The sequence below is a fragment of the Dermacentor variabilis genome, chromosome 3 (assembly GCF_050947875.1).
Source record: "Dermacentor variabilis isolate Ectoservices chromosome 3, ASM5094787v1, whole genome shotgun sequence".
In the NCBI taxonomy this organism is placed as follows: domain Eukaryota; kingdom Metazoa; phylum Arthropoda; class Arachnida; order Ixodida; family Ixodidae; genus Dermacentor; species Dermacentor variabilis.
In genome coordinates, this window is record NC_134570.1 from 140,368,224 (window position 1) to 140,394,150 (window position 25,927).

At 46.2% G+C, this 25,927-nt stretch overlaps 1 protein-coding gene across 6 annotated transcripts in view; it reads left to right on the forward strand.

Moving 5' to 3' along the window:
• The window catches only part of LOC142576330 (A-kinase anchor protein 1, mitochondrial-like), a 117,147-nt gene that overhangs the window by 66,808 nt on the left and 24,412 nt on the right, over nt 1-25,927 (forward strand). For 3 of the 6 annotated variants that reach the window (XM_075686414.1, XM_075686416.1, XM_075686415.1), the window contains one exon: nt 6,750-7,831. In XM_075686414.1, coding sequence (XP_075542529.1) covers nt 6,800-7,831 — 1,032 coding nt within the window. In that variant the 5' untranslated portion in view covers nt 6,750-6,799. The remainder of the gene's footprint in view (nt 1-6,749; nt 7,832-25,927) is intronic. The other 3 variants (XM_075686417.1, XM_075686419.1, XM_075686418.1) reach the window with 1 other exon arrangement.

Sequence of the window (25,927 nt, forward strand, 5' to 3'; positions counted from 1 at the left end):
CCACGTCCAGATGTTTACCCGAGTCGTCGAACTCTCGAAAAGGACAGCATATTCTGTGTGTGTGTGTGTGTGTGTGTGTGTGTGTGTGTGTGTGTGTGTGTGTGTGTGTGTGTGTGTGTGTGTGTGTGTGTGTAGTTCCCGAAGTGTTGATCGTGGAATGATTTTTCGGGCTGCTTCGCCCGACTGTGCGGGTACGCGCTTCCACATCAGCCACGTGGCTGCATTGACCGCCGTCCATTTCTCTGCTACCGAACGCCGTGCTTCGTTTGTCAGCTGTTAAGACTTTGGTCTTCTAGGTTTTCTCTGTGTGCCCCGCAGCAAGGGTTGTCGAGTGCATTTCCCGTATGTGGTGTCGACATCGCCTCGTGGATGACGTATGCCGTTCGCTCAGCGTCACTGCTTCGTGCACTGCGTGCGCCACGTGGCAAATTGTTTGAGGCACTGGACCACGTGGACCGGTTCTTACGAATAAATAAGTAAAAATGTGTATTTTGTTGCAGAGCGATGAATTTTATTTGACACCTAATGGTAGGTCTGTCGTGACCATGTCGTCTTTTGTGTTCCCTTGCTCCGGCTCCTGAGGTGTGCTTCCGTGGCCGACCACGTTTCACAGCTGCGGCTGAGGTAGCCGCTTCTGATCGCATCGCAGTAGCCGCGGCAGTGATGAAGTCAGAAGAAAAAAGCGACACGTGGGAGGCAGTGACGTGTGCAATGACGCACGCACCAGGCACAACTTTAGTCGGCCACAACCATGGAGCCACTGTGGCGTCGGGGAAGCGGGCTCGGTCTCGCACCCAAGGAGGCCCAGGTTCGATTCACATCCAGACCGAACGTTACCAAATTTTCTTTTCGAATGCATTAATTTACTTCGTTTACAGAAACCTGTCTGAAGAATGTATAAAATCCAAGCATTTTTGATGCGTTATTACACTTCGCGCCGTCGGCCATTTTTGGTCCCATATTTCGGTCACGCCGCCGACGACAACGTCGGATTTTCGCGTAATGGGGCGTGTAATGCTTTCGCATATAAAACGCGTGTGCGCGGCATGGTCCTCCATTTCTTGTCGCTCTGAGAGCGGGAGAACGGCGCCCTTGTACATCTGTAGCGGCAGACGCACAAATTTCGTGGGGAGGGGGGGGGGCAGTCACGTGCCCACTGTGGCTCCCCCTATGTACTCCACTGGCTGTCTTGCCATGCCCGCGCAGAAAAACCGCACACGCAAGTGTTGTGACGGGAACGAGACGCAAGCCAAGCGGCGCACGTGCTGCTTCAGCAACCTTTGCGCCTTGAACGCGAAGACGGCAGCGCCCTCTCCGCCTCCCGTGTCGTTCTCCTTCGTGAGCCGACGGCCGGCGCTGGCGGCGCCTTGCGCAACTGTTGCGCCGAAGTAACGTTCCTTCAGAAGGAGTTGCACGGCAGCAGTACATCCGTGGCCTCGCGCGCCCTTCTGTCTTTCCTCGCGCACCCGCCACTGTTTCCGTAAATGATAATTTAGAGGCGCAGCAGTGTTCACTGGCACCGTTCTGGCGGCCAGTGGTTGTTGAGTCTCCTTATCGGCCCGATAGGTCGGCCTGACCGTATAGATCGCCGAGGTCGTGGAGTCTCCATGGCATTCTTCTTCTCGAGCGTGTCACTCTCGTGCTTGCGGTCCTCTCGACAGGCCATCCCTTCGCATTGCTGTCGCGGCGTCCAAGTGTTTTCGTGCCTTGCGTCTGCGATTCCGCGCGGTCAAGAGAGTCGGGCGTCTTCGTGTTTTGCTGCGTGCCTCCTGCTTGCGTCGGCCGTCTGGATTTTTCTTCAATCGCCGCGCTACTGCCTGTCGAAGCGCTGTAGCCCAACAAGGAGGTTCTCTTTAAAACCTTGTGGATGTGGCCACACGAAGGGGACGTCGCTAACGAGCCATTCCAACGCACGCCGCTGGAATTCAGGAGAAATATATGTGGCAACTCTTGGCTAATATTTCTGCTATGCTTAAAGGAGGGGCAAAAGTCGCGAGCAAACGCTCATTCTTTTTGCGACTCGTTTTGATGCCTGTAATGACTCTTTGCGACTCGCTGACGTCACGCTGCTTGTTGGAAGGGGTGTCATTACTCGGCATTCTGAATTGCACGCTTCGTTTAACCGCTTTCCTACGTTCAGTTCGTTCTGCGCCCTTCGACATTCGTACTTGCAAACATTCGCTGTGCAGTTGCGGCGTTAGCATACTTTGGTAGTTTTTCTTAACACACTTATGCAGTCTTACACACTGTGTAGCACACGCGGCAAGTTCATGTACGAGGATGAATAGAGCATGTTCAAGTTTAACCTCGTGCTACTGCAGTTCTGTTCAAGTTTGCGAGGAGTAAATATATAGTTAATGAAAAAAAAAAAGAATAAGCTACGGCTAGGTTGCAGTTGAAACAGCTCTCGCGCGAAGCCTCCCGCGCAAAGTGAGCTCGCGCGTAGCCAGCGCCGCTATTTTGTTATCTTTTTATTCGCCGAGTTTGCTCTGCTGGCGAGTGGACGGGAAAACACAGGAAATTGCGCCCCTAGGCGAAATCCCGTCGTGCCGCGAAGCACACGATCTCGCCCCAGGTTCGCAGGCGTACAACGTTGCGGCAGCTCCGGCTGCGAGCCGGCGTTTTATCGCCGTCCAGCGGGCCGCCAATTCGCGGGCTGCTTGTCTGCGGCAATTACTTTTATGAAGCGGCTCCCGAGTGTCGTCGCAAGGCGTGCGCGCGCGTTGGTTGCTGCCGCGCGACTCGCTCGCGTTGATGTACTCCGATCGCGTATCCACGACAAGCGACGCGCTAGCCGCCGTGTTTGGATGCTTGAGTGAGGCGCTGAATCGTGCGTTTAGATTGAAGCTCCCAAAGCAATCGATGAACGGTAATCCGCACGCATTTTTGAGGCGCGGTTCATTACTTCTGATACGCTGAAAAACCGAGCGTTAAAACGATGTCAAGGTTCTAACGGCCAACTAAAAAAAAATTTGGAGGACGATTAAGCTTCGCCTTTTAGAGCGGAACGCGATAGCATTCAAAGCCCCCTGACTGCTTTTTATGCTTCCCGGCAACTGCAGCTTATGTGACGCCAACGCTTACCTGGATACGCTGGCGGCGAAAGCTATGCACGAAGGCAAGCTTTGTGGTAGAAACGCGGCCTCTTGCGTGGGTCGATCTCCGGTTATTGTTCGGCACTTTTAGTATTTCGGTTTGAGAAAGTCTAACATATGTTCGCTGTCGGTGTTTTTCTTTTTTTTTTTTTCATTGCATTTGTTTGTGAGCTGCTATTCTCAAAATTCCGAGGAATAACTTTGTGAAAAATGAAAGGCAAGGTATGAGCAGCTTCGGTGATAGCATAGTGGTTGGACATGCCTGGTTCGGAATCATCGTCACCGAGAAAATGGTCTGCGCTGGACTCGGGCCGCCGACACCGGATTTTCTGCGACACGGGGCCCTTAACGCTATATAGTTGAGAATTACATGCAGCGATTGACACCTAGATAAATTGGAACGATTTCGTTGTAACTACTATTTCACGATGTCATTGTAGGATGGACGCACAGAGGTCAAGACACGTGTCTAGAACGCGCGAGCTGCGGACAGCACTGCCGACATCTAGCGATAACACCTTGGTCGACCGGCTGTTTCTTGAGCACGCGTGGCCACGTTTCCAAAATATTTTGACCTCTCTTGGCCACCAGGGACGCGATCAGAAATCGTTGTTCGGAGGGCGCGTTCGCTTACGCCGCGCGCACTGGATACTAGACCTAGCCGGCGTCGTCAGAAGCGGGGCTCGGCTACGTTTTTGGTGACGTCAAAATGACGACACGCTCCTGTCAATCATTTTCAAGCTGAGCATGCTGCCTGTTAGGAGCAGAACGCGACGAGCGGAGTGAAGTTCGAGCGATAGTGCGCTCGTTGCGAGACCGGCTTCGCATGGTATGTCTCTGGGATTGGATCGGATCCAAACGGCGACTACGAAATCGCACGTTCCAGAAAACCGCGATTGCAGTGGGAGCTTCAGTCGTTGCGTTGGCGGTCTAGCAGGTTTGTTCGCATCTCCACAATCCTTTTAATGGGATAGCGTTAAGGAGCCCGTGCCGCAGAAAATCCGGTGTTGGACGTTGCTTTTGCACAGATTTTCGAACCACATATACTTAGGCCTTCCATGTGACGCAAGGAATTAACTCAACCAACTGAATTTTTCACGCTAAAGGACGCAGAATAATTGTAAACTACATTTTGCACACAACCTCATGACATCATAGCTCTGGATTGTAATTTGACTATACGAGAAAACATAATTCTGTTACGCGAAAACTCGAAAGAAAGCCCTTCACACGCACAAACCGGCCGCGGCGTCCGGCATTTTGCGCGCGCCGGCGCGATGGGTGTTTTGGGGGCCACAGAGCGGCGCGCCCGGTTCCTTGCTGGCGCCCGCCTCCGCCGCACCGTAATTACCGCATCGCGGCCCACTCAAGAGGCCGTGTTCCCACCACAAATGTCGCCTTCGTGCATAGCGTTCGCGGCCAGCGTTTACCGGTAAACATTACGGTTACACACGCTCCGGTTGCCGGGAAGCGTGAGAAGCAGTCGGGGGATCTTTGAGTGCTATCGCGTTTCACTCTTAAAGACGAAGCTTGAGCGTCCTGCAAATTTTTTTATAGTCGCCTAGCCTGACTGGACGTAATCAGGCATGCTATGCGTTTTTTATCTAGAATTCTTGTACACATCTTTAATCCTTTTCCCCCTTCAAGATTTACCTTGTACCGCTAGCTATGACTGTAAGAGATCCGGTCATATCAATCTCTTCCCTGCTTTTTTTTTCACACAAATACGTCTCTGGCTTATCTCGACTGCCGATTGGTTGACGCTTCCTTCCTTAAACCCAAGCGCTTCTGGAAGGTGTCCGTTACCTACGGGTTTCACTGAGTAGAATCCCTTCGCATTACATTAGGATGTGCTGAGTGGACTCCGGACTTTTTCTGCAGCATACACATGCTTCATCTAGTTCGAATATTTGCTCCGGTATGCTTTTTTTTTTTTTCAAAGGCAACCGGCTAGAGCATCAAATAGCTAGGCACTGCCTTTTTGCGTTATTGTACAGATTTTCCCTTCTAAATTCTTTTTCATTCTTGTAAATCTCCATGGTCCTTTTTTGTTTCCATACTTTGCATCCAATTAACTGTCTCCGCTTCTCTCACTTTCTTTCCAATGACTCCTGGTTGCCTGTTTACAGTTTCGATTACCCTGTACTTGGTTGCCAACTTTCTTGACTTCGTCCTCCATTCTGGGCCCACGCTTTTTAAGTACAGATACTTGTGCACTTGTGACCGTGGGTTATTATTGTTATTATTATTATTATTATTATTATTATTATTATTATTATTATTATTATTTTCGCTGTGCGCGACACTACCTAGCGACCACGCAGAGAAACTAATAGTTATAAATTGTAGTAGTCCTACGTATTACTGTTTGAGAACGTGTTTTTTTTTTTTTTTTTTTTGTATAAAGAGTTCATTCGAAGACGAGAAACATATATGTTTTATTATATTGTCTGCAAGCAGACGACACCCGAGGTACGTAAACTTCCGGGAAGTTCCCCGCTTACCGATTGGCTACTCTCTCCCTCCCTTTCTCACAGATTTTGCAAGCTGCCCACTTTGTGGCTTTGCAGCAACTGAACAGAACGCATTTTGAAGAAAGATCTTGGATCGCGCCCCAGGAACGCGTACTAGACAATTTCGTATTCCTCTGAACGTTCATTTGCCTAATTCCGTTACTTTTGTACTTGCCGTTTGACTCAACGAAACTTCCATCCGGATGTCTCTAAACAGCGACGTGCTGCACTGCAAAACGCGATCGAAATAACGCTAGTCGCATTGTAGCGATTCCGAGACCGTGGGTTCTTCGCTTGGCTCGAGCTACTTTATGAGCCGCGTAGGCCACAGCGAGCGAGTGATCGGATCACGCGCTGTTGCGCCATCGCAGTGGTAGCGATCGCGCCGAGACATTTTGCACAACATAGTGATCACACCTCAGTTTTTGGGTGAACGGCCAGGGTGTCGGAGTTAATCCGGAGCTCTGCACTGTCGCGATCTCATAGCTTTATTGTGGCTTTCGGGTCCAATTTCATTTTATTTAGCGTGTGTACGGAGATTTACCGTATGCTTTCTCTGTACTGGGAACGTTGACCGTGCAAGCCAACGGCGAATTCCGTTGGTCGATTTGAAGCACGTTTTTGGTGCCATTGGTGAGCTGGCTTGGGCGGTTTTTAATGATGCATTCCTGTTAGACTGCTCTATATTGCGCCTAGTCGACTAATGCACATAATTTACATGTAACTGGGAAAGAGCTTGCTCCAAATCGATCAGCTGAATTCGCTATGAGCCTCGAGAAGACGTCTTTTGCAGTCTGACCCTCAGGAGATACTAGTATGTAGCCTATGTGCATGTGAAGCAATGTGACTGTGTGACTTTTCCGCTTGGCATTCTAACCGCACTGCGTACACTGCCCGCCAGCCTTGATTTCGCTGCCCATGGCCTTTGTTGTTCTGGCTTCTCTCGTCGGGGCCTGGCCCGCTTTGCTCTTTCCTCCCGCGGCGGGCGTTCTCCTGCCAGCCGCAGGCTACGTCGCATGTGCTGCCCTTTGAAAGCCTTGGCTTTTCCGGGCGCCGTTGGGCGCCCCCTCTTTCTTCTGCGCGGCCGTCCTGCGGTGGCGGCGTTGCTGACTTGTGCCGCCCTCCCTGGTTTCGCTCCCAGGCCGCGGCCACTGGTAGACAACCTTTGGAGCGGGCCCGCGAGGCCAGTCCATGGCCGGTCTGGGGCCGAGGGCGGCTGCTGTCACGCTTCCGGCAGCCGCGGCTCTCGCTCTTCTGCTCTCCTTCTTCCTGCTCAAGAGACGCCGCTCCCGGTCTTCTAACTCTGAGTGCCGCTCCCTCTCTGAAACCACAGCGTGCCTCCTCGGTAGCGACGACCAGGAGGACGACGACGAGGAGCAGGACGACGTCGCCGGTCGCCACAGTCCCCTTGCGATCAGCAGCCGAAGCGACCAGGTGCTGAGGTCTCCGCCGGAACCTGCCAGTCCCCCGCCCGTCGCCGAGTCGCCCCCCGACATGCGACTCCGGGACGGCAGCAAAGTGGGTGACGCGAAGCTCAAGGGCCCCCGTTGTGCTCCCGCGATGGCCGCGACGACGACAAAGACTGGCGGTGGCTCGACGAAACCGCCGTGCTCGAACAGCGGCAGCAAGGCGTCCGGATGCAATGCCGCGGCATCCCAGCGGCAGCAACAGCAGAACAGCGTCGATGTGGTTGTCTCCGCCGCGTCGACGGCGGCAGTGCGCGAGCAGCCGAGTTCGCCCCCGTGTGCAGTGCTGACCGTGGAGATCCCCGAGCAGCAGACGGCGGCCCAGAGGCCGGAGCACGGGTCGGCGGTGGTTGGTCGGGACGCGTTGTGTGGGGCTAGTCCCAGCGGGTCGGTGGACTCGCTGCTCGGCCAGTCGTCGCCGTCGCCGCCGAGCTCGACAGTGTCGCCAGTGCGCCGCGAGAGCGGCTCGGAGCCCAACTCGTCGCTCGCCCAGGACGTGGCCGCGCTGTCGCTGGCCGAGCAGCCCGGGGATGGCGCCGCGAACTCGACGACGCAGAGGGAGGTGGCGGCCGACGTGATCGCGAGCGCAGTCGCGACGACGACGACGACCGCGGCGCCATCCGCGCTGCCTGCTGAGCCTGCAACGCGGCAGGACGACGACGAGGCGTCCTCGACCGGCGCCGTGCAAAACGAGGAGTCTGTATCCGAAGACAAGAGCCAAGCACAAGCACTGTCCTTCTCCGACGCACACAGCGAGGTGAGTCCCGGCTCGCGTGGAAGCTGGAAGCGCTTTTTCTTTCAATGGCTACCGGTGCCATCGCAGTTGTGCGCGTGTGGTAAGTGCCTGTTTCGCAGCCGGTCGGCGAACCACCCTAGGTGTGCACCATTATTAAGTCCACAGATGTTTAGGATTTTACTGATTCATTATCCATGTGTGTTCTAATTAGTTAAACTACAAATGGCCTGCGAAATGCATGGCTGTGGGCAGGGGTTTGTATGCGTGATCACCAAATCACTTTGTTGACAGGCTCTGAATTTTGGTTCGTAGATAATAGCATATTAGGTTATGATTTGATGATGATTGCTTTGTTATATGTTACACTCTCAGAGCCTCATCTTTGACACTGAAGTATAAAACAGACCAAAAAAAAATTTTTTTTTCATTCTTATTGTGTGTTGATGAACTTCAGATTCTTTTTATTGCCGAATACCTGGGGAGATGGAAGTGGAGGGATGTGCCATGGTAACCGCAAGAATGTCATTTTGTGAACTATACATCTCCATAGAAGGGGAACGAGCGCAGACAATAAATCCACATTTTCTTCATTTCCGACAGACGCATGTGCTCTGACATTTATATAGGCTTTATGTGAGCTAAAGGCCTATGCAGATCCGACTTGCGTATTAAATTTATTATTTATTGCTTTACTATTACTAGTATTTCTAACTTTGCAGATCCATAATTGACACACGTACAAACGCCATGTCTGGAAAATGCTTCTCCTTCAGTGCGACTTTTCTGTTGCACTGCATAACTTCAATTCCTTGTTGCCTTAACCAACAGCACCAGAGCACAAGGAGTTGCTAAGCGCACCTAGGGTTGTGCATCACAACTTCGCTGCGGAGGACCTGCATTTCGAAGAGGCAAGACAAAGTGCACTTGCTCTTAAGCACATTCGTTCTATTGCTCAAGCTAGATTTTCTGTTGTGGTGCCATCTGTGTTAGCGTAGCCTTTTATGTAGCTCTGGTGGCTGTGCTGTGTTGGTTTACACATTTCTTTAATAGCTGCTACAATGTATACCCATGTAAACCACCAATAGTGTTTCTCTCAAAGTGTAGCCACGGTTACATGAGTGCTACATTAGTGTGCTGCATTTCTTAGTGCATCACAGTCCGAAACTAGCTAGAACCTGTTTCCAGCTAGTGTTTCTCCAGTGAGTGGGTCTTGCTTTTCCTTTTCCCATCAGTGCAATACGCCAGCATTTACATGGGCAATGTGAGGCAGTAGGAAAATGCCTTGTAACAAAATATTGCTCAGCATCGTCAGTTGCTGCTATTATGAGTAGTCACCGATGTTTACTTATTAATGGTGTAAATGCAACAATTCTTGGATGCAATACCACATTAAATATTTGCCTAATCAGTGAGTCTTGGCTGTTAAAGGTGTACTGACACAAACATTTTAACTCTAAATAACTGGTAGATTCTAGTGCTGCGAGTTCATAGGTATCATCTGTAAAGGCAATAGCCAATAGGGCTTAGAGCGCATTTTAATTTAATTTCGAAGTTCGTGCCAGCGACGAATTGGAAAGTGTAGCACCCATCGATGCAGTCATCAGCATACGTCCTATTTGTAAAGAATGCTACATCACAAGTTTCAGCAGTTAATTTCCGGGACGTGCAACATCATTGGCTTGTCTCACCGTTTGGAAGACTATTCAGCACTGTTCACATTAGGTGCCTTGCACTGGTTGCACACGAAATGTACGTGCAAACTTGTCACCCTTTATGGGTGGCCAGGTTATCGGTGCCATGTCCTGCAGTAGCAGATGGTGACACCTTGTTACGATTTATCCAGTTACAATGCATTTAAATAATTTTTTTTTCTCGCATCAATGTTATTGTTTATAGGAATTCTATAAAACTACAGCATGTTAATGATTAGGTATGTTGCTGCCAACACTTTACACCAGCAGTAAAGTAAAATATATGATTTTTGTGGGCTCTCTGGTTGGACGCTGCATCACCAGATGTCACTGCCAGCATTGTTCTTTTATTTATTTATTTATTTATTTATTTATTTGGTAGACCCTCAAGGTACATAGTTGTACATTGCAGAGGGGAGGGGCAAGAATACATTCCAAGAGCAAAAATTTACAGGTTTAGTTCTAAGAATTCACAGTGCAGGGAACAAAAGAGGTATGAAAAAACTAGTAATGTTTTCATAACAACCAAAAAAGAGACTTGCATAATTTGAAAATGCAGAAAGAGTACACTTTACCAAGCAGACAATGTTCACGGATGAGTACGTAATTATGCCATTTGCCACCATACATTATTTCATCTTTCTTAAAAATAATGGGGTCACTGATGCTTACTAATGATGTAGGTAGATTATTCGAGTCGATTGAAGTCCTAGGAAGGAATGATTGTTAGCACGCGACAGTGGGGTACGATGGGGTACATTAACTTTATGTATGTGATCACGACGAGCCAAATAATAAAGTGCAGGGTGGAGGGGGCAAAGAGACGCATTGTGGTAGTAGATTTCATGAAAAAGGGAAACGCGTAATTCCTTTCTACATAGAGATAGTAATAATAAGATTTGAAGGCTACACTTCATTAATGTAACACTAGCAGTGTGATGGTAGTTAGCTAAGATGAAATGAACAGAGCGATTTTGCACTGATTCGACTTGGTAAATGATGTGATCTGATGAGGATCCTGAATGGATGAGGCATATTCTGTACATCTCTCCGGATACACAGCAAACTGCAATCAATAAGAAGTTTGTGGGCATGCTCAAACATGGCTGGAACTCTAATGTCGGGATAATAGTGCGTAGTGAACTTCTGTCTAATGAAGCATTACACTGGTGCAGCAATGCACAGGTTTCCCACTAGACTAGTACCAGACTAGCAGACGAAACAGGAGCACAGATGGCATGGTAGAGGTGCATCACGGATCTGCACGCTCACATGATCATCACTGCTTACAAGCGTGCCTCTTACATCACAGTGCTCTTCGAAATCAAAACTGCGACTGTTCATGAAATACGAGCATATAACTAAACAATTGTCGTGCACTGGAGCAAACGACTTTCTTTTGTATGATTACTGAATCAATAGCTTCTGGTTAAGCATAAGAGACGGCACCCAATTTTGTGTCAGTACTGCTTTAATTTGCACAAGTTCTGATGGCACAGAGCCGGTGCCTTTAGTGCTTGTGTTGTGGTTTGTGGGAGCTTTAGTAAGCAACACTGGACTAGTGGCTTGGACAAACGTTACAAGGATGGCTCGATGGGCTAGTTGGTAAAGCATCTTAAAGGGGTAGCAGCGCATGCAGATGGGGACTGAGTGAAGTACAACAGGACACATCACTGGAATTGGTGCTTTGTCCTGTTGTTCTTTACTCGGTCCCCGTCTGCATGCTTTGTTACTCCACAAATATTACATCAGTAGTACATGTGTTGTGAGACAAACATGCTCAGCTTATCTCTCATCCATATTTTCTATGCGACATAGCTCTAACTCTGCTTAATATTTTCCATTGGTATCCCCTTAAAGCTTAATTGCGGTTGGTGGGGGCACCTCTTCCTGTTCTCTTTGCGCAGATGAGTGCAGCATGTCATAGCTTGCATTGCTTTCAATTGTTCTTGCATAATCCCGGTGGTGAGAACATCTGATATTCAACATAATAAGGTTCTTGGGCCCTTGCTTATGCCCAGCCGTGGGGTCAGTGTGTCAAGTGAAGAGCTTTGTGTTGGTGTTGGAGAGTTTGCACTGTAACGAAAATGTTAACACTGTAGAGTGAGTAAAAAAAAAATGATAAAGCTTGCATAGCATCGTTCCAGTTTAAGCTTTGTAATTACTTAAATAAAGTTGGACACTGAATACATTTATTTGTGTGAGCAGATCTGCTAAGTGTGAGTATTATCAAAAAACACACTGGAAATCCAAAGGTACGTTAGTTCCTGCTCCGTTTAATTCTGCTGAAGGTTGCAGTTTCTTTGCAACAACTGTGTACAGCCAAACAGTACTTTGGACATGCATGTTAAGTTGAAAGTTCCTTCAGTGCATCATAGTTGTCACTTATGTAATGTTAATAAGGCATTTGCAATTCCCTGAGATGATGAGCTTAGCCTTTCAAATGGGGTGATCAATAAAGGCTTACTCTAGCAGTGGTGAATTTGGTGAACATAGCCCTTAGCTGTTCAAGTGACTTTAAAAAAAAATAGTGTGTTAGTAGTCGGCATGTGTCATGGCTTCTGTATACTGCAGTAATTGTTCTTGCTTGCTATAGGGTGGAATCCAGTGCATTTAATGCAAAGCTACTCTGAACTAGTCTCCATTTAACATAGAATTTGACGGCTTTGTGATGGTCATGACTACATCCCATGCATTTTGCAATGTCATTGTTACCGCCCTAGAGCTTGCCAGGTCTCTGCAGAGCGTGCATACACTCTGACTGCATCAGCTGCCTTAGGATAACCACTGGAAGTATTTTTGCCTTTCCATCTCTTTGCCTTTACAAGATCTGCTGCCCCAGATTCCTCTTTAGGGAGGGCGAAGCAGATAGGCCTACACATATCCCTCCGACTCGTGTAGTTCATATAACAGCATTGAGCAGCATGTCCCTCTTGCCTGGCACAGTAGTTGATTTCGTTATCGAGACTGTAACATGTGAGGCTTCCGTGTTGTGTCATTTTGAAAACTGGTGCCTAATAGCTTATGCTGGTGGATTGTAAAATACTTTAGGGCCCATTTTCTTTTGAAGCTTAGGTTACAAATACTTTCTTTTTTAAAGCCAGTGGCTGGGTTTTTGCTTCAGGAGTATCATTGGGGGGCAAAATGAAACGTAGCTTTAGTAAGGCCTCAGCCCAAGTTTCCAAATTAATTCAAACTTTCAAGTTCAGTCTTCCGCTATTTCTATGTTTATGTGCTGACTTACATCAGATTGCATCAGTATCGATCATCACAAGAAAGGCTTACATAACTTTTCAGGACTCTCATGGTGCAAATTTGAAAAAAACGTGCGATAATGATCTTTTCTATACACATGCCCCAGAAGGAAGAACAGATGCGCTGAAAGCTAGGAAGGTTAACCTGAAAGTGCAAAAATAATATTAATAATAATGAAATAATAATGAAAATGCCTTGATTGTTACTTGCACCATTGTTTCATATTGACATGATCTAGGACTCCCAATTTCAAATTCCAAAATTTCTTAGGAAATTAGAGGAACAGTAATGTCAGCTAAACCATTTTAATTTTTGTCCTAGTAAGCACTCGGTTACGCACATTAAGATACTGCGCTCGTGCAGTCACAGAAAACATGGAAAAATTACCAGGAGATGTGTAGACATATGTTCAGTGAGTGCTTCTGTAAATGCAGGAACTGGTGGGCAGACATGACATACTTGAGCCATAAACATCCGTGCCTCGTATTTGACATTCTAAAGTTCATAAAGTTGTGCACATAATTTTGTTATCATGGACGTCTGCTGGTAGCCATCCCTCCAGGCTTTCAGCAACTCGCACCTGTCCTCATTTTATTGTGGATGTGTACATGTGTGATCAGCAGAAAAAGAAAAAAGTTTTCTCAAGAGCTGCAGTAAGCCTGAGGCCCGTCATCATCCTCCCCTCGTCGCACCGCACGGCGCCCTGCCATTTTGTGTGTGGCCTGTGGGAACAGCTGTTTTGTGGAGACAGCTGCTCACACTCGCAAAGCTCCTTCTCGTGTTCTTTCCCCTCTCCTGCTCACCCTTCCTTTTGCTTGCTAAGAGGGGGGAGGTATTCCAAGCACAGGGACTGGGTTGAAAGCCTTCTTCCTGCTTGCTCGCCACGTTGGCAGCACACAGCTGCTCGGATCACAAGCAGTCCCCTGTCATCTGCCTCTGGTTTTCCTCACACAGTGCACGTTTGGCCTGTTAAATTCGAAGCGCACCAAGCCAGTGGACTTCTTACGCTCTACACTTGGCTTTCGGAGGCCATTGTTCCTTTTGTATAGTCGACAACAAAGCTCCGTATTACGGATGGACAGCATTGTCGCGATGGGCAGCAGCTGCGTGGAGGTGGTCTGCCCAGACAGATGCCTCGGATTTGCAATGAGTGACCGTCGACTGTCGGCCATTGAAGACATGATTCTGAAGGAGATGGAGGAGTCGTGTGAGGTAGTGGACTTGCTTTCATCGTCTCTGGCCTCATTTCGTTGCGTCCTCCTGGTGAGCACATTCTGCTCTTTCTCTTCATGTCACAGCACTTAGTCTGTTGTTAAATGTACCTGATGTTTCGTGTGCCTGTATAACAACTAGTAGTATGACTGGAAACACATTATACTGCTCTGTCAAACTGGGAAACATGAAAATTTCATCTCTTCTTTACATTTGATGCTCGTCAGTGTTGCATTCCCTACTTTGTTTGTTTTGGTTTTTTTCGATAGGCCTGGAAAGCCTTTTGCGACTTATTTCACTCCTTCCTGCAAGGCTGTCAAGGTGACGGTCGGAAACAGCTGGTAATGTCGGTGGTTGTCAGTTTGGCAGGCATGTTGCTAGGCTCCCATTTGTAAAGCGTATCGCTTTCACTCAAAACGATTACTGAGCCTTTTTGGTTCTGCGCTTGCCTGGGGGGCTTTTTTGTGCCTTGGTAACGGTTGATATTGCATATTAAAATGTATGTAAGGAGTAAGTCATTGCAATGTCAGCTTGTTAATTGGCTGTTAGGCCTTGTTAAGTAAATAAGCTCAAGGTTTGGTTTTTGACTTTTTAATATAAGCTTTTCAATATTTCTTTTCTTATAAGTATATTCAGTGGTACCTCTGAAAATAATCATTTGCATCGATTTTCCTTTCCTTGATTTCGTTCACATTATGTGGTAAAAATCTCCACTGCTGGTCCTGTCAATCTGACGCTAGTCTCTTTAAGCAGTAGTGTTTAATAAACATTTCAGGTTAGACAGTTCTTGCCCACTGGCTTGCACAAGCAAAATACTACATGCTGCATGATCTCCATGCTCATGTTTTATAACCCTTTCACCTTAAAGGGGCCTTGAGCCAGCCCTTGAGCTTGGTGAAAAAAAACAATCTGTGGATAGCATATGCTGCTGTGAACATGTGAGCCAAATTTTTCAGTTATGTGTTGTGCATGGACCTCGCAAGCAGAGCTCAGTCACCTTTCTCTCAAAGCTCCCTTTTGAACAAAAGCCTGTTCCTCACTCTTTTCTGGATGATTTTTTTCGTAAAGTAGTAGATTCCCATGCAAGGTGTTGCGACTGGGGAGTTCGAAGACGTTGAATCTACATTGCTCATGGAGGAGTAAGTGAACGTGGGGCTGGGCCCAATATTGAGGACGTTTTACAAACACGTTTATATTTACATATTGACAAGAAAGTTCAAAGTAGTACAGAAAAAGTTCATAATGAAGTTCTAGCAGTCGATCACTCCCGCCATCCGTTGCTCCTGTTATGCCCTGCGTGTCATTTTTCAGTCACTTCCCCCAAATGCGGCGTCAGGAGACCGATGACATCAGGTCCCACCAATCTGGAGGCCTGTTGCCGTTTCCCTCCGTAGGGAACTTTGTCTGAAACACATGCACATCACTGGGCACAAACAGGGAAAGGGGCAGCTTCACTGACTCGTATCGTACCCTGACTCCGTTCCCGGCTTGGACCTGACAATTGATGGACCGTATCATTGCACTTACCGCATCTATGGCGTGGACGTGCCAATTTGTGCAGCTGTCGGGTAAAGGACCGTATCCTTGTTAATTGCCCAAACCTCTCCTGACCAAGGTACTCCTGTGTTGGCCATAAATCACCCATTTTGAGAACCATTTTGACGTGGTCATCAGCCCGTCCCCCCTTAAATGGCGAGCCATGACCCGCGGGGTTAACGGCCGATTACAACAACTGCTGCTATTGGCAAATAGCTGACATAAGTCAAGAAGGGTGTTTGGATCAGTGTGCATTTTTCTACTGTTACTGCGTGTTTATTGATGCAGTTTAATGAACAGGCTGAAGTAAGAAAATCATCTCCCCACGCTCGGCCGCCGCCGCCCGTGTAGAAATTAAACTTTCGCCACCCTGCTTATCACTGTTGTAGCCATCCTCTCGCGCTAATTTCAGCTAGTTTTGGACACCCAACTAGCCTCAACCGCGCCAAACTTAGTCAGACTACATGTACGCTTGCCAGCGTACACTCACTCCTGGCCGCTCCTGGTTACACCTTGGCAGACTTGTATTGAGCTATTGATAGTGCATCAAAATGCACAATTCGGATGTGGCTACTATCCGTGAGTCAAGCTACTGCAGGACAAAGCTGGTCCGCACCATGTAGCACAGCCAGACAGGAGCATACGAGTGGGAGCGCGTACTCTAGCCCTGTCATGCACAAAGCAGACGCTGCAGTTGCGTGTAGCTTCTACATCTGCTGTGTAGCATAGATACCACGGCTGCCGCGGGTTGCCATGACGAGTGCACTTGCGGCGCTCACTGCGAGTCGCTGAGGGCAACCGCGTTTGGCACAATGCAGACCAAATCGGAAGTAGTGGCCTCTATGTGAACACCCAAAATCAAACTTGAACTGCGCGCCACAGTGACATCCAGTAGGCGGAGCATTGTGGGCACACATCGCTCCACTATAGCCTTCCCAGTGCAAATCATTGAAAAAGAAGCAGAAACACCGCAAATGGTATGTTTGATTGCCAATAAATCTGCTTCTGCTGGATGCATTGAAGAATGTTTTGCAGCAGAGTATTTATGAAATAGTCTAATTTACCTCCAAATGCATTTCTCGACTTCTATAAAAGGTCATTCATGGCCCTTTGAACTTTAAATTGCGACTGCAGGTACAGTGTGTTTGGTAAGAGTACAGAAAGCAAGATCAGTGGCATTGATCAAATCTGTGCCAGCAGGAGAGAGATAACACTGATTTTATTGCTTAGTAAATTCTATACTCTTCTCACTAAAACTATCGGGAAGAATATGTAGAACCTCATTTCTGCCATGCTTTTTTGCATATTTCCATTTCCATCCCTTACGTACATACCACATGCGCTTGCAAAACCTGTACACGTGAGCATTTGCCTTGCATATTTTTATGCTGAGCTTCTCAGCTAATAAAGATGCATTGTATTGCAGTGGGATTAGCACAGCTTTGCAGATGTTGCAAACCTGTAGTCGTGATGATGTTGTGTAGGCAATGTCAGCTTCGATTTCAACAAATGGGCATTGAGCTTAATGCTGCTTGGGCATCAGCGCAGTTTTTTGGGTCACACTTGGTTCATTCTTATTCATTGGCAGTGCTACAGGGGTAGTGGAAAACAATGCCTCGCCATTTTGTTAGCAGCAGAGCGGCGTCGCAACATCTCTTACCACTCCCTCCCTCGCATTGTCGCCACGCTGAGTTTGCCATAGAAACCATAACTTCGTTTTCCACAGCTGCATCTAAATCATGTTCCAATTGAAGTGAGGCAAGCACATATCTCATACATGGAGACTTGCATAACTGCTCCCGCTGCAGTAAGAAACGCGGATCATTCGTGTCACAATGTGCTGGCTAAAATGAATCAACTCCTTAGAAGACAATAATGTGGTGACGACGCTACACAGTTTTGATGTGGCATTTCTGCTGTTTACATGGATGCATTCAGAGTGGTTACGATCACACCATACACTTGTTCTCAATTAGACATTTAGTGAAGCACTTTGTATGGCGAACAAATAACCGATGGCAAGTGCTGGGGTGCCATCTGGCATATAGAAATTTAAGCACTTTTGCAGCGATGGTGGTGTCGTTTGTTAGGCCTGGCTGAGCCACAGATGCTTATTTTAATAATGACCCGAGCAGTTGTGGGACTTGTGCCAGTTGCACCATTTTGATACTAAGCCAAATTGCTGTGCCAAATACAGAAAATTGATTGAAATTGCATCATGCTGCACCAGAACGGCATCGGTATGTGTGCTCCGGCAGTGGCTGTGTACAGCAAGTGGATTCGTTCAGCGAACAAGACAGCCGCCATTCACATTCCGCACACCGTTCTGTGGCGCCTCCTGTAAGTGGCTGCCATGCGCATAGCCACTGCTGGCTGTTGTTGCTGCTTTCGGAACGACAAGGGCGGCTGTATTTAGAGTATACTAGAATACAGTTGAGTGGGCTGAGTGACGCGGTGCTCCCTAGCTGAGGCTTGAAATAACGAAAAGTAGGCTGAGGGCGCTGCAAGCAAACTAGATACAGTGAACTCTCACTTGAGTGAACTTCAAGGGGCCGAAGGAAATAGTTCACTTAACTGAAAGTTCACTTTACTGAATATTCACTAGACCAACATAAGACATGGCATACAGAGTCAAAAGTTTGAAGTGCAATTGAATTCATGGAGCAAAACACATGACATTCATAGTGTTAGAAATGTGTGAAATGGAATTTGTACTTATCAACAAGTACAAGGTTCATAACAGTTATAATGCTGCCTTTCTCACTTAGAAAAAAAATCTCTAATCTTCTTCTGCATTTGTACTTTGAAAGCACAGGAAGTAACAAAACTGTCCAAAGAGTCAATGTTTTTGTACACTTCTTCTGGCACAGCTTGCTGTTGAGACACAAAGTATCAACTTTCCAGTGTACCCTACAACCTCAGCTAGAGTTATAGGGCTTGAAACTGGCTCGGCAGTTACCTCTTCTTCGTCTCTTCTTTGTCTTCTTCGCCTCTTTTTCGAAAGAGACGACGACCATGCCACGATTAGCCGGTCGGAAAAAAACACACACCACGTGGTTTGTGGTGTGACAGATCGCCGCTTTGTTCTGGCGGCGTTGTAAGCCATCGATGTTACTAGGTTAATGGCCTCCGAGATTACATGCTTGCTCGTTTTGTCTGGGCGATCTCGGAGGCCCTGCCTCGTTGCCATTCGTTTTCCACGCCGCCATTTTGCCCCAGGGGCACTGTAGTGCCAGCGACGTTACATTGCCGCTGGAGCGGCGGTTTGATGAGGGCAGGCATCGGTTCTGATCGTAAAAATAAGCCTTGGTCCTCTGAGCGTGTTCGTTAAACTGAAATATTGACTGTTCCGAAATTCGTTTAAGTGAAACATTTTTGCATAGAATCTATAAGAAAACTGCCGGGGATTTTTAAAAAGTTCCTTATTCTGAAATATTTGATAAACCGACGTTCGTACAACTGAGAGTTTACTGTATTAGGGAGGCGAGGTGAGTTCAGTGGGCGGGCATCTCTATCCCGAGGGTCGGTATAATGTAAAGCTATACCAATCTGTCTTTATGCCAATATGGGCGAGGCTGAGCTATCTTGACCTGTCACAAAGGGCTAATGGCAGATTTAGAATAAAAAGTCTGTTTTGCCCGAAAAGCGAAGTGGCAGTTGTGATAGCAAATTAGTAGACAGCTATACGAAGTGAGGATAGTAGTTTTATTGGCAGTGTCAACTTGTGAAGATTCGCTTACTAAATTTTACTAAATTAGCAAGCAAGGTATAATGCACACACAAGTAAACATGAATCTGTCTCGTTCAATGACCGAGGAAACTCGCTGTCTAAACGCTGGAGTGAGGAAGCGCGGCAGCAGCAGTGAGTGAATTTACCTTTGTGCTGCCGCTCGCTTCAACGCAAACTAAGCGGTGAAAACACAGTGCACATGAATCTTTCAGCACTCGCACTCTGCCCTCGTCGCAGATTGCTTTCAAGAAAGGGCCCCCGTATGGCGTGCCATACACAGCCACCCACCCTCCCCTTCCCCTAGTGCATTGCGCGTGGTGGAAGATGGTGTGCTTCCTCCCAGCTTTCCGCCCTTGTGCGGATCAGATTGAGCCCCCTTCATCGCCTCACCCTTGTAAATTTTCACTCGCAGAACAGCATACGGCGCGCTGCAACGATGACGACAATGGCAGAAATATGCCTGGAGTGTCCATATAATTGGAATAGTTTTGATTGGAATAGTTTTACATTATATCAGCCCAGGGTTCATTACGCCTCTCTGGGTCTGTGGTGACATATGGTGACCCAGAAATTAGGTTACCGTGTTGATTTGTCCACATAATTTGAGAACATTTTCCGCTTTCATCATGAGCATCAGCGCGGGAATAGATAGTTCAGTGGTAGTGCCACCAATGTTTTCGGCTTTACAGAAAAGCACGTGCCGTGCTTCCACTCAACCCATTCGTCCATATACCAGTGCCGGATGGCTACAAAGTGCGCTTCTACTACGCGCTTCATGTTGGTTTATTGTGTGTTTTGTTGTGGTTTCAAATTGCGTTGCTGTATTCCATTATTCCACCAAAATTCAGATTGGCCTGTTCCCAACTGCTTTGAAATGAATTGCTATCTGTTCCAAATTGCTCCAGATTGAAATTCAGACTGCTCCAAACTGCTCCGAAATGAAATTTTACTTGCTCCAAAAATTGCTCCAAATTGACTTTGGGCAGTCCCATCCCTGCCCGAGAGCCTAAGACTGAACTTGGCAAATTTCAAGAAGTTTAACTGACCCACAGTGGCCCGAATAAGGGAAAATACTTTGAGATTTGCGACGTCACACTTACATACCAATGCTGGGGTTCTGGCGTGAAATAAGAAAAAAAAATTGAACATTGGCTTTCATTTTTTTCTCTAATATACAAATAGTCAACCTGCTAGATTAACAAACATAAAGTTTTGAAAGAATACTGTAGCAGTGTCAACTGGTATAGTGTTTCTAGTTTTCCTTGGAAGCTTTAGCTTGGGTTCTCCTATCTAAATACATGTAAAAGGAGAATTCGTTTTTCTCGGCAATCACTGCGCCAAATTTGACAAGATTTATTGCATTTAAAAAAAAGATCTGAAATTTGGTGATGGCTGGTTTGGAATTTTTTATTTAGGTCGTCAATTCTTTATTAAAAATTGGCAAAAAATGCAAAATTTCAAATAACGAAACTATCAAGTTTACAACTCTGTATCTCAGCAATGAAAAATTATATCACGATTTTGCGAATTGCATGGCATCGTACATCTAAAGCCGACAAAATTGATATGTTACACATGTATCTAAAAAAAATCAATAATATGGAAGTGAAGCTTTTGCAGAACCCTTGTACAAACATAATGAATTCATGTAAGATATAAATTGACATATCGAATTTGTCTGCTTTGAATGATCTAATGGATGCTGTTTACAGAACCACGATATCTGTTCTTGATGCCAAGCTATTTATAAACTTCATGCGTAATTTTTTTTCACACTTTCAAATTTTTGAAAATTATTTTCACAAAATTCAGGCCCTAAATCTAAATTCAGCTTCCAACAGTCACTAGAATATAACTTTCTCTTTCAGATTCAACAAATTTCATTAGGATTGGTCCAGGGGTTATCTCAGAAACGCATTATTGCGTTTTACATGTATGTTAATAGGCCGTGTCGGAGTTGGGCCCGAGCTGAAGCATCCTCTTAAGGCCAACTTTCCTAAAATCATTTGCCATATTCAAGGCTTTTGTAAACCACAAAATACTTTGGGAGCATATAGCACATAGGATATGGCGAGGCCACCTTTTTAATGAGCAGCGTTTGTGTAGATTTGTTGTACTCGAACGTTAGTTTTGTCTTTATCAGTGCTTCAGAGGGGTATTGCATGGGCAATGCCCCTCTCACTGCTCTCATTTGCAATTTTTCTCACTGCTGTCAGATGCAGAAATAGAGTAATGCATCATATATGCAAATAGGAATGTGTTATGTATAGTTCAGCTTAATGTTAACGTCGTGTTGTTGTCATGCTATATAAAGAAATTATCGCATAGAAGGCATAGCAAATGTGACCGTCTGCACCATGGCATGGCTGAAGTGGGATGTTTATACGGCGACAAGGTCTAAATAAATTGATCCATATCTGCGGTATTACGTGCACAAAAGCACAATCTAATTGTGAGACAGATCATAATGGGTACTCCAGAATAATTTTGACCGCTTTTTTTTTTTTTTTTTTGCGTGCGTGTGCGTGCGCGCGCGCATGGAATGCGTGGTACATGAGTGTTTTCACACTTTCCCCCAATGGAATTAGGCTGCCATAGCTTGGATCAAACCCACACCCTTGAGCTCAGCAGCGCAATGCCTAGGCCATGGAGCTACCACATTGCGTGACCAACACAAATATGCACACATGAGCACAAATGTACGCAGAGAAGGTGTACTTTATGTAACATTCACTCCACTAGTTATGGTTGTAATATAGACCGTTTTTTCATAGGCGCCGCCATATTGTGAACGCAGTGGCGCCGCCTATGAGCAGCGCCATACTGGCTTGGGTGAAAGCAGTCTTTTGCATGGCAGGTATACGCTTGGCGGTAGGTTCTGGCGCTTGTTTTCGCGGTCGTGCGGTCTGTTTAGTATGACGTGCGTCTTCTACGTGGTAAACGGTTCTGTGAGACGTGCTGAAGTGGTTTAAGGCGTCATGGCCGGAATTTCTGCTGGCGTTGAGGTGGACGGAACATGCAGCGCGATGTGTGCGCGGATGAATTGTGTATTTCTGAATGTGCCAATCACTAATGTGACCTTATTGCAGTATTATTCTCTATTTCTAAGCTGTGGTTTAGGAGCCATGAAAAATACGCGACGATCGTAACAGCGTGGGCACCGTTCTGCTACAATAGGAGCTGTGCTGTTATACTTTGACAAGCGTTCAAACTGTTCGATGCAGGTTACATTGCGTGACTACTTGGTTGGATGGATGAGGTTTCCACCCATGAATAAAATAGTTTTGGCTAGTAATAGCAGCATACCTTAGTCTGAATTAAGCTTGTCCAGCAAAGCGACCGTTGACGAACTGCACGAGCGTCCTAAGCAGTAGTAGGTGCTGGGTTACAGATATTTGTTCTATATAGCGCATGGTCCAAGCATGCGGCATCAGCGGTTATATATTTATAAACGTTGTGCGGCGTTAGCTCGTTTAGCTTGCTTTTTAGAGAAAAAAAGATGATAACCGAATTTCTTTTTCGGTTGTGTTCGTTCAGTTCTCTACGACGTACTGACACGTGTTACGGAAATTTTGCGCTCAAAAATAGCCATCGCATTCTTTTTATGCGAACCCTCTCATTTACTATGCCTGTATACAGGCCAAAAAGGCAATGCCGAAGCACACAGATTATCTATGTATCGTGCCGGCTCACCAACCGCAGTGATCGCTGTGTTGAGCAGCGCCATGGGCCTCATGCAGCAAGGCTAGCGTAGACATATGGTAATGTCAAGCACACTAGACTTGAAATGCCAGTGTATCACAAATATTTGATAGTGCATGCCGCTCAGATGTTTCGTGGTTGCCTTAGGTTGGCCGTGCACGAGCATGCGCTCGTAGGTTTTATGTTTTACTCCCTACGCTAATCGATCAGACAGTGAGCTGATTTACCATTTAATGCTGGTAATACAGAGACGCCGGTTTTCTTTGTTTAATTAAAATCAATATAAGCAAAATAGTAAACAACTCATACACGCACCGCGACTGATAATGCGCATACACCGTGGCTGGTTATGCGCGTCACATTTTTGCGCCCCCAAGACATATTTCCGCCTACAGTAGTTGCCGATGCACCGAAAGGCTTCCCTGACGACCTTATATGAACGAACATGGCGTAAATTTCCCAAAGTAAAATCTAAAACATCTCGAAATCGTTCCGCAGCACGCGACAGCAAGCGGCGCCGCGCCGGATCGTCCAAGCCAGAGAGGAGGAAAGGCTCTCCGCGCGCCCTATCCTCCTCGCCCGATGAAACGGTCTATACATGTAGCTAGGGTGTCAAAACGCAAACTTTTCAACATGAGACGTGTGGAGTTATAAATTTCTATGACCACACTATTTGTGCAGCTTCTGCAGCGTTGCCTGCTAAGCATGAAATAGTGTTGTAACTAATTAATGTTCCACCTGTAGCAGGTAAGCACTGTAAATTGCTTTCCATAATAAGGGGAGGGCATTTGCTGCTATGCAGTATAATATGACACACATGCAAATACCCTCGTTACATCTTATATTCATTATAATCATATATTCTTTGTGTACTTATATTGGCGAGACATTTTATACATACATCATTATGTCTGACAATTTGTTGTTCTATGTTCATTATACCAAGGCTCTATTGGAGGTTCTTGCCTCTTGCATGCTAACTTACTGCAGGTAATTTTTTTTCTCATTTTTCAACAGCATTAAGTGCTTGCTTGGAGAACTGCTGACAGTTTTTTTTAAGACGTTGGACCACTTCTGAATATTAAAAGTAAAAAAAGTTACCATTTTGTTAAGGTCAGAGAAGAGCAGTTCAAATGTGATAGTCTTTACTTCATTTCATTTATTATTACCTTAAAGGCCTGAAGGCATACACAAAAGGGGGGGGCAGTGGAAACATGTGTAAAAGTGGTTATGTACAAATAAAGCTAACAACCACACAAATAAAAGAGACATTGCTGATCTTGTACAACTTCAAAGAAGCAAACAAAAATTACAAAGGTAAAGAAGCAACACGGCATAGTCAAGGAAATTAATTAATTAATTAATTAATTTATTTATTTATTTGAGTACCTTCAGGTATCCTGCACAGCTTCAACGTGACTAATAAGACTTTCAGTAAATGGATCCCGCACAGCTTATGCATACCCTAGTTTGGAACAAACAAAAGTTTTATAAAGGAGTTTAAGAGAAGAAGGACGGGGGGGGGGGGGGGGGCATTGAGAAATTGCGGTGCAGGTACTCATGCATGTGGTTAGCATTACTGACAATATAAGTAATGTGTGGTTGCCAAGACAGGTTAGAATTAATGTGGACCCCTAACTATATGTAAGTAGTCACTTCTTGGGGAAGGGAACCACTTAATGTTATATTCACAAGCGTTAGTGGAAAGTTTACAAAGAAATTTTCATTAGTTTGCACTTCGTTGCTTTGAGTCTCTTTTTCCATGTGTTACACCTGTCAGAAATATTAAGGTCGGTCTGTAGTAGTGATGTGTCATTATCAGAGGAAATCATGCCATATACAAAACAGTCATCTGCAAAACGCCTAATAGAGGAATTAACACAATCTAACAAATATGCCAGGGTGAAGGGTTGAAGGTAGACTATTGAGAGTGGTTTATGATGGGTTCTAAACGATGAACACAGGGAACAGAAATTTATTGAAAGTGATTTGTTAGGTATTCATGAAATTTTTTGCAGTCAGTACAGGTACTGAAGTGGAACAAGTAAAAGGGAAGTCATGGCTACTGAGCGGGCAGGTCCTATTGCAGACCTGTAACTTATGCAAGAGGAAGTTTGCAATGATAGTTTAAGAAGTTGATGCCTTGAGCGTGGATTGTACAAGGAGTGAAGCAAACAAAGAGGTGATGTGATGTGGCATGTCTTCGGCGTTGGCAGACCAATCACTTGCTTCAAGGAGGTGACACTAGCATCACTTCCTTGACTCAGCTCTGCAGCAGCCGAGTCAGATTAGTTTCTGCTATCTGGAGCTCTTGTTTGTTCTGATCCTTGCACATGTGCTGGAACTATTTGCATTGGAAATTCATTGTGCCATGTATCAGGCCAGAAGAGCGTTGTTCAGTGAACATTAGGGCACTTTACTCGGACATTTCGCCTCCTGTTCAGGGGACACACTGTTGAGTGGGCATGAATAGGGTGAGCAGACAATTAAGGGAGCCCATTTCAAAAGACTCAAGCTGACGGGCTATTGTACCTTGTAAGATTCCAGAAATATTGGGGGGCTTTAGCTTCATTCAAGGCCGGTGTCGAGGCGTTTTCAATGTGAACACAAGTTCATCCTCGTTACTGCTCCCCCCTGGTGCATATTACTATGTCAGGCACATAGCGACTACAGGAGTGGAGACAAACTTTATTGAAGGGAAACTCTACAACCATGCAAAAAGCTGTATGAATCAACGATGAAATTTTGCATTTTGAAAGAATGATGGCTGTCATTCCTGGAGATCAACCAGCCCTTACTTCGTGCTTGTCACCGGTTGCGCACACAAAATGCACCACTGATGAGATCCTCCATCGATAAGAGATTTGCAGCCTGACCTGGTTACTTGCAAGCATGTTGGAGGCTTGGGCAGAGAGGCGGCAAAAAAATTTCAGCTATAGAAACCACCCCGCCCCCCTCCTCTGAATTCATTGTTTAGGACCGCTATGTTTA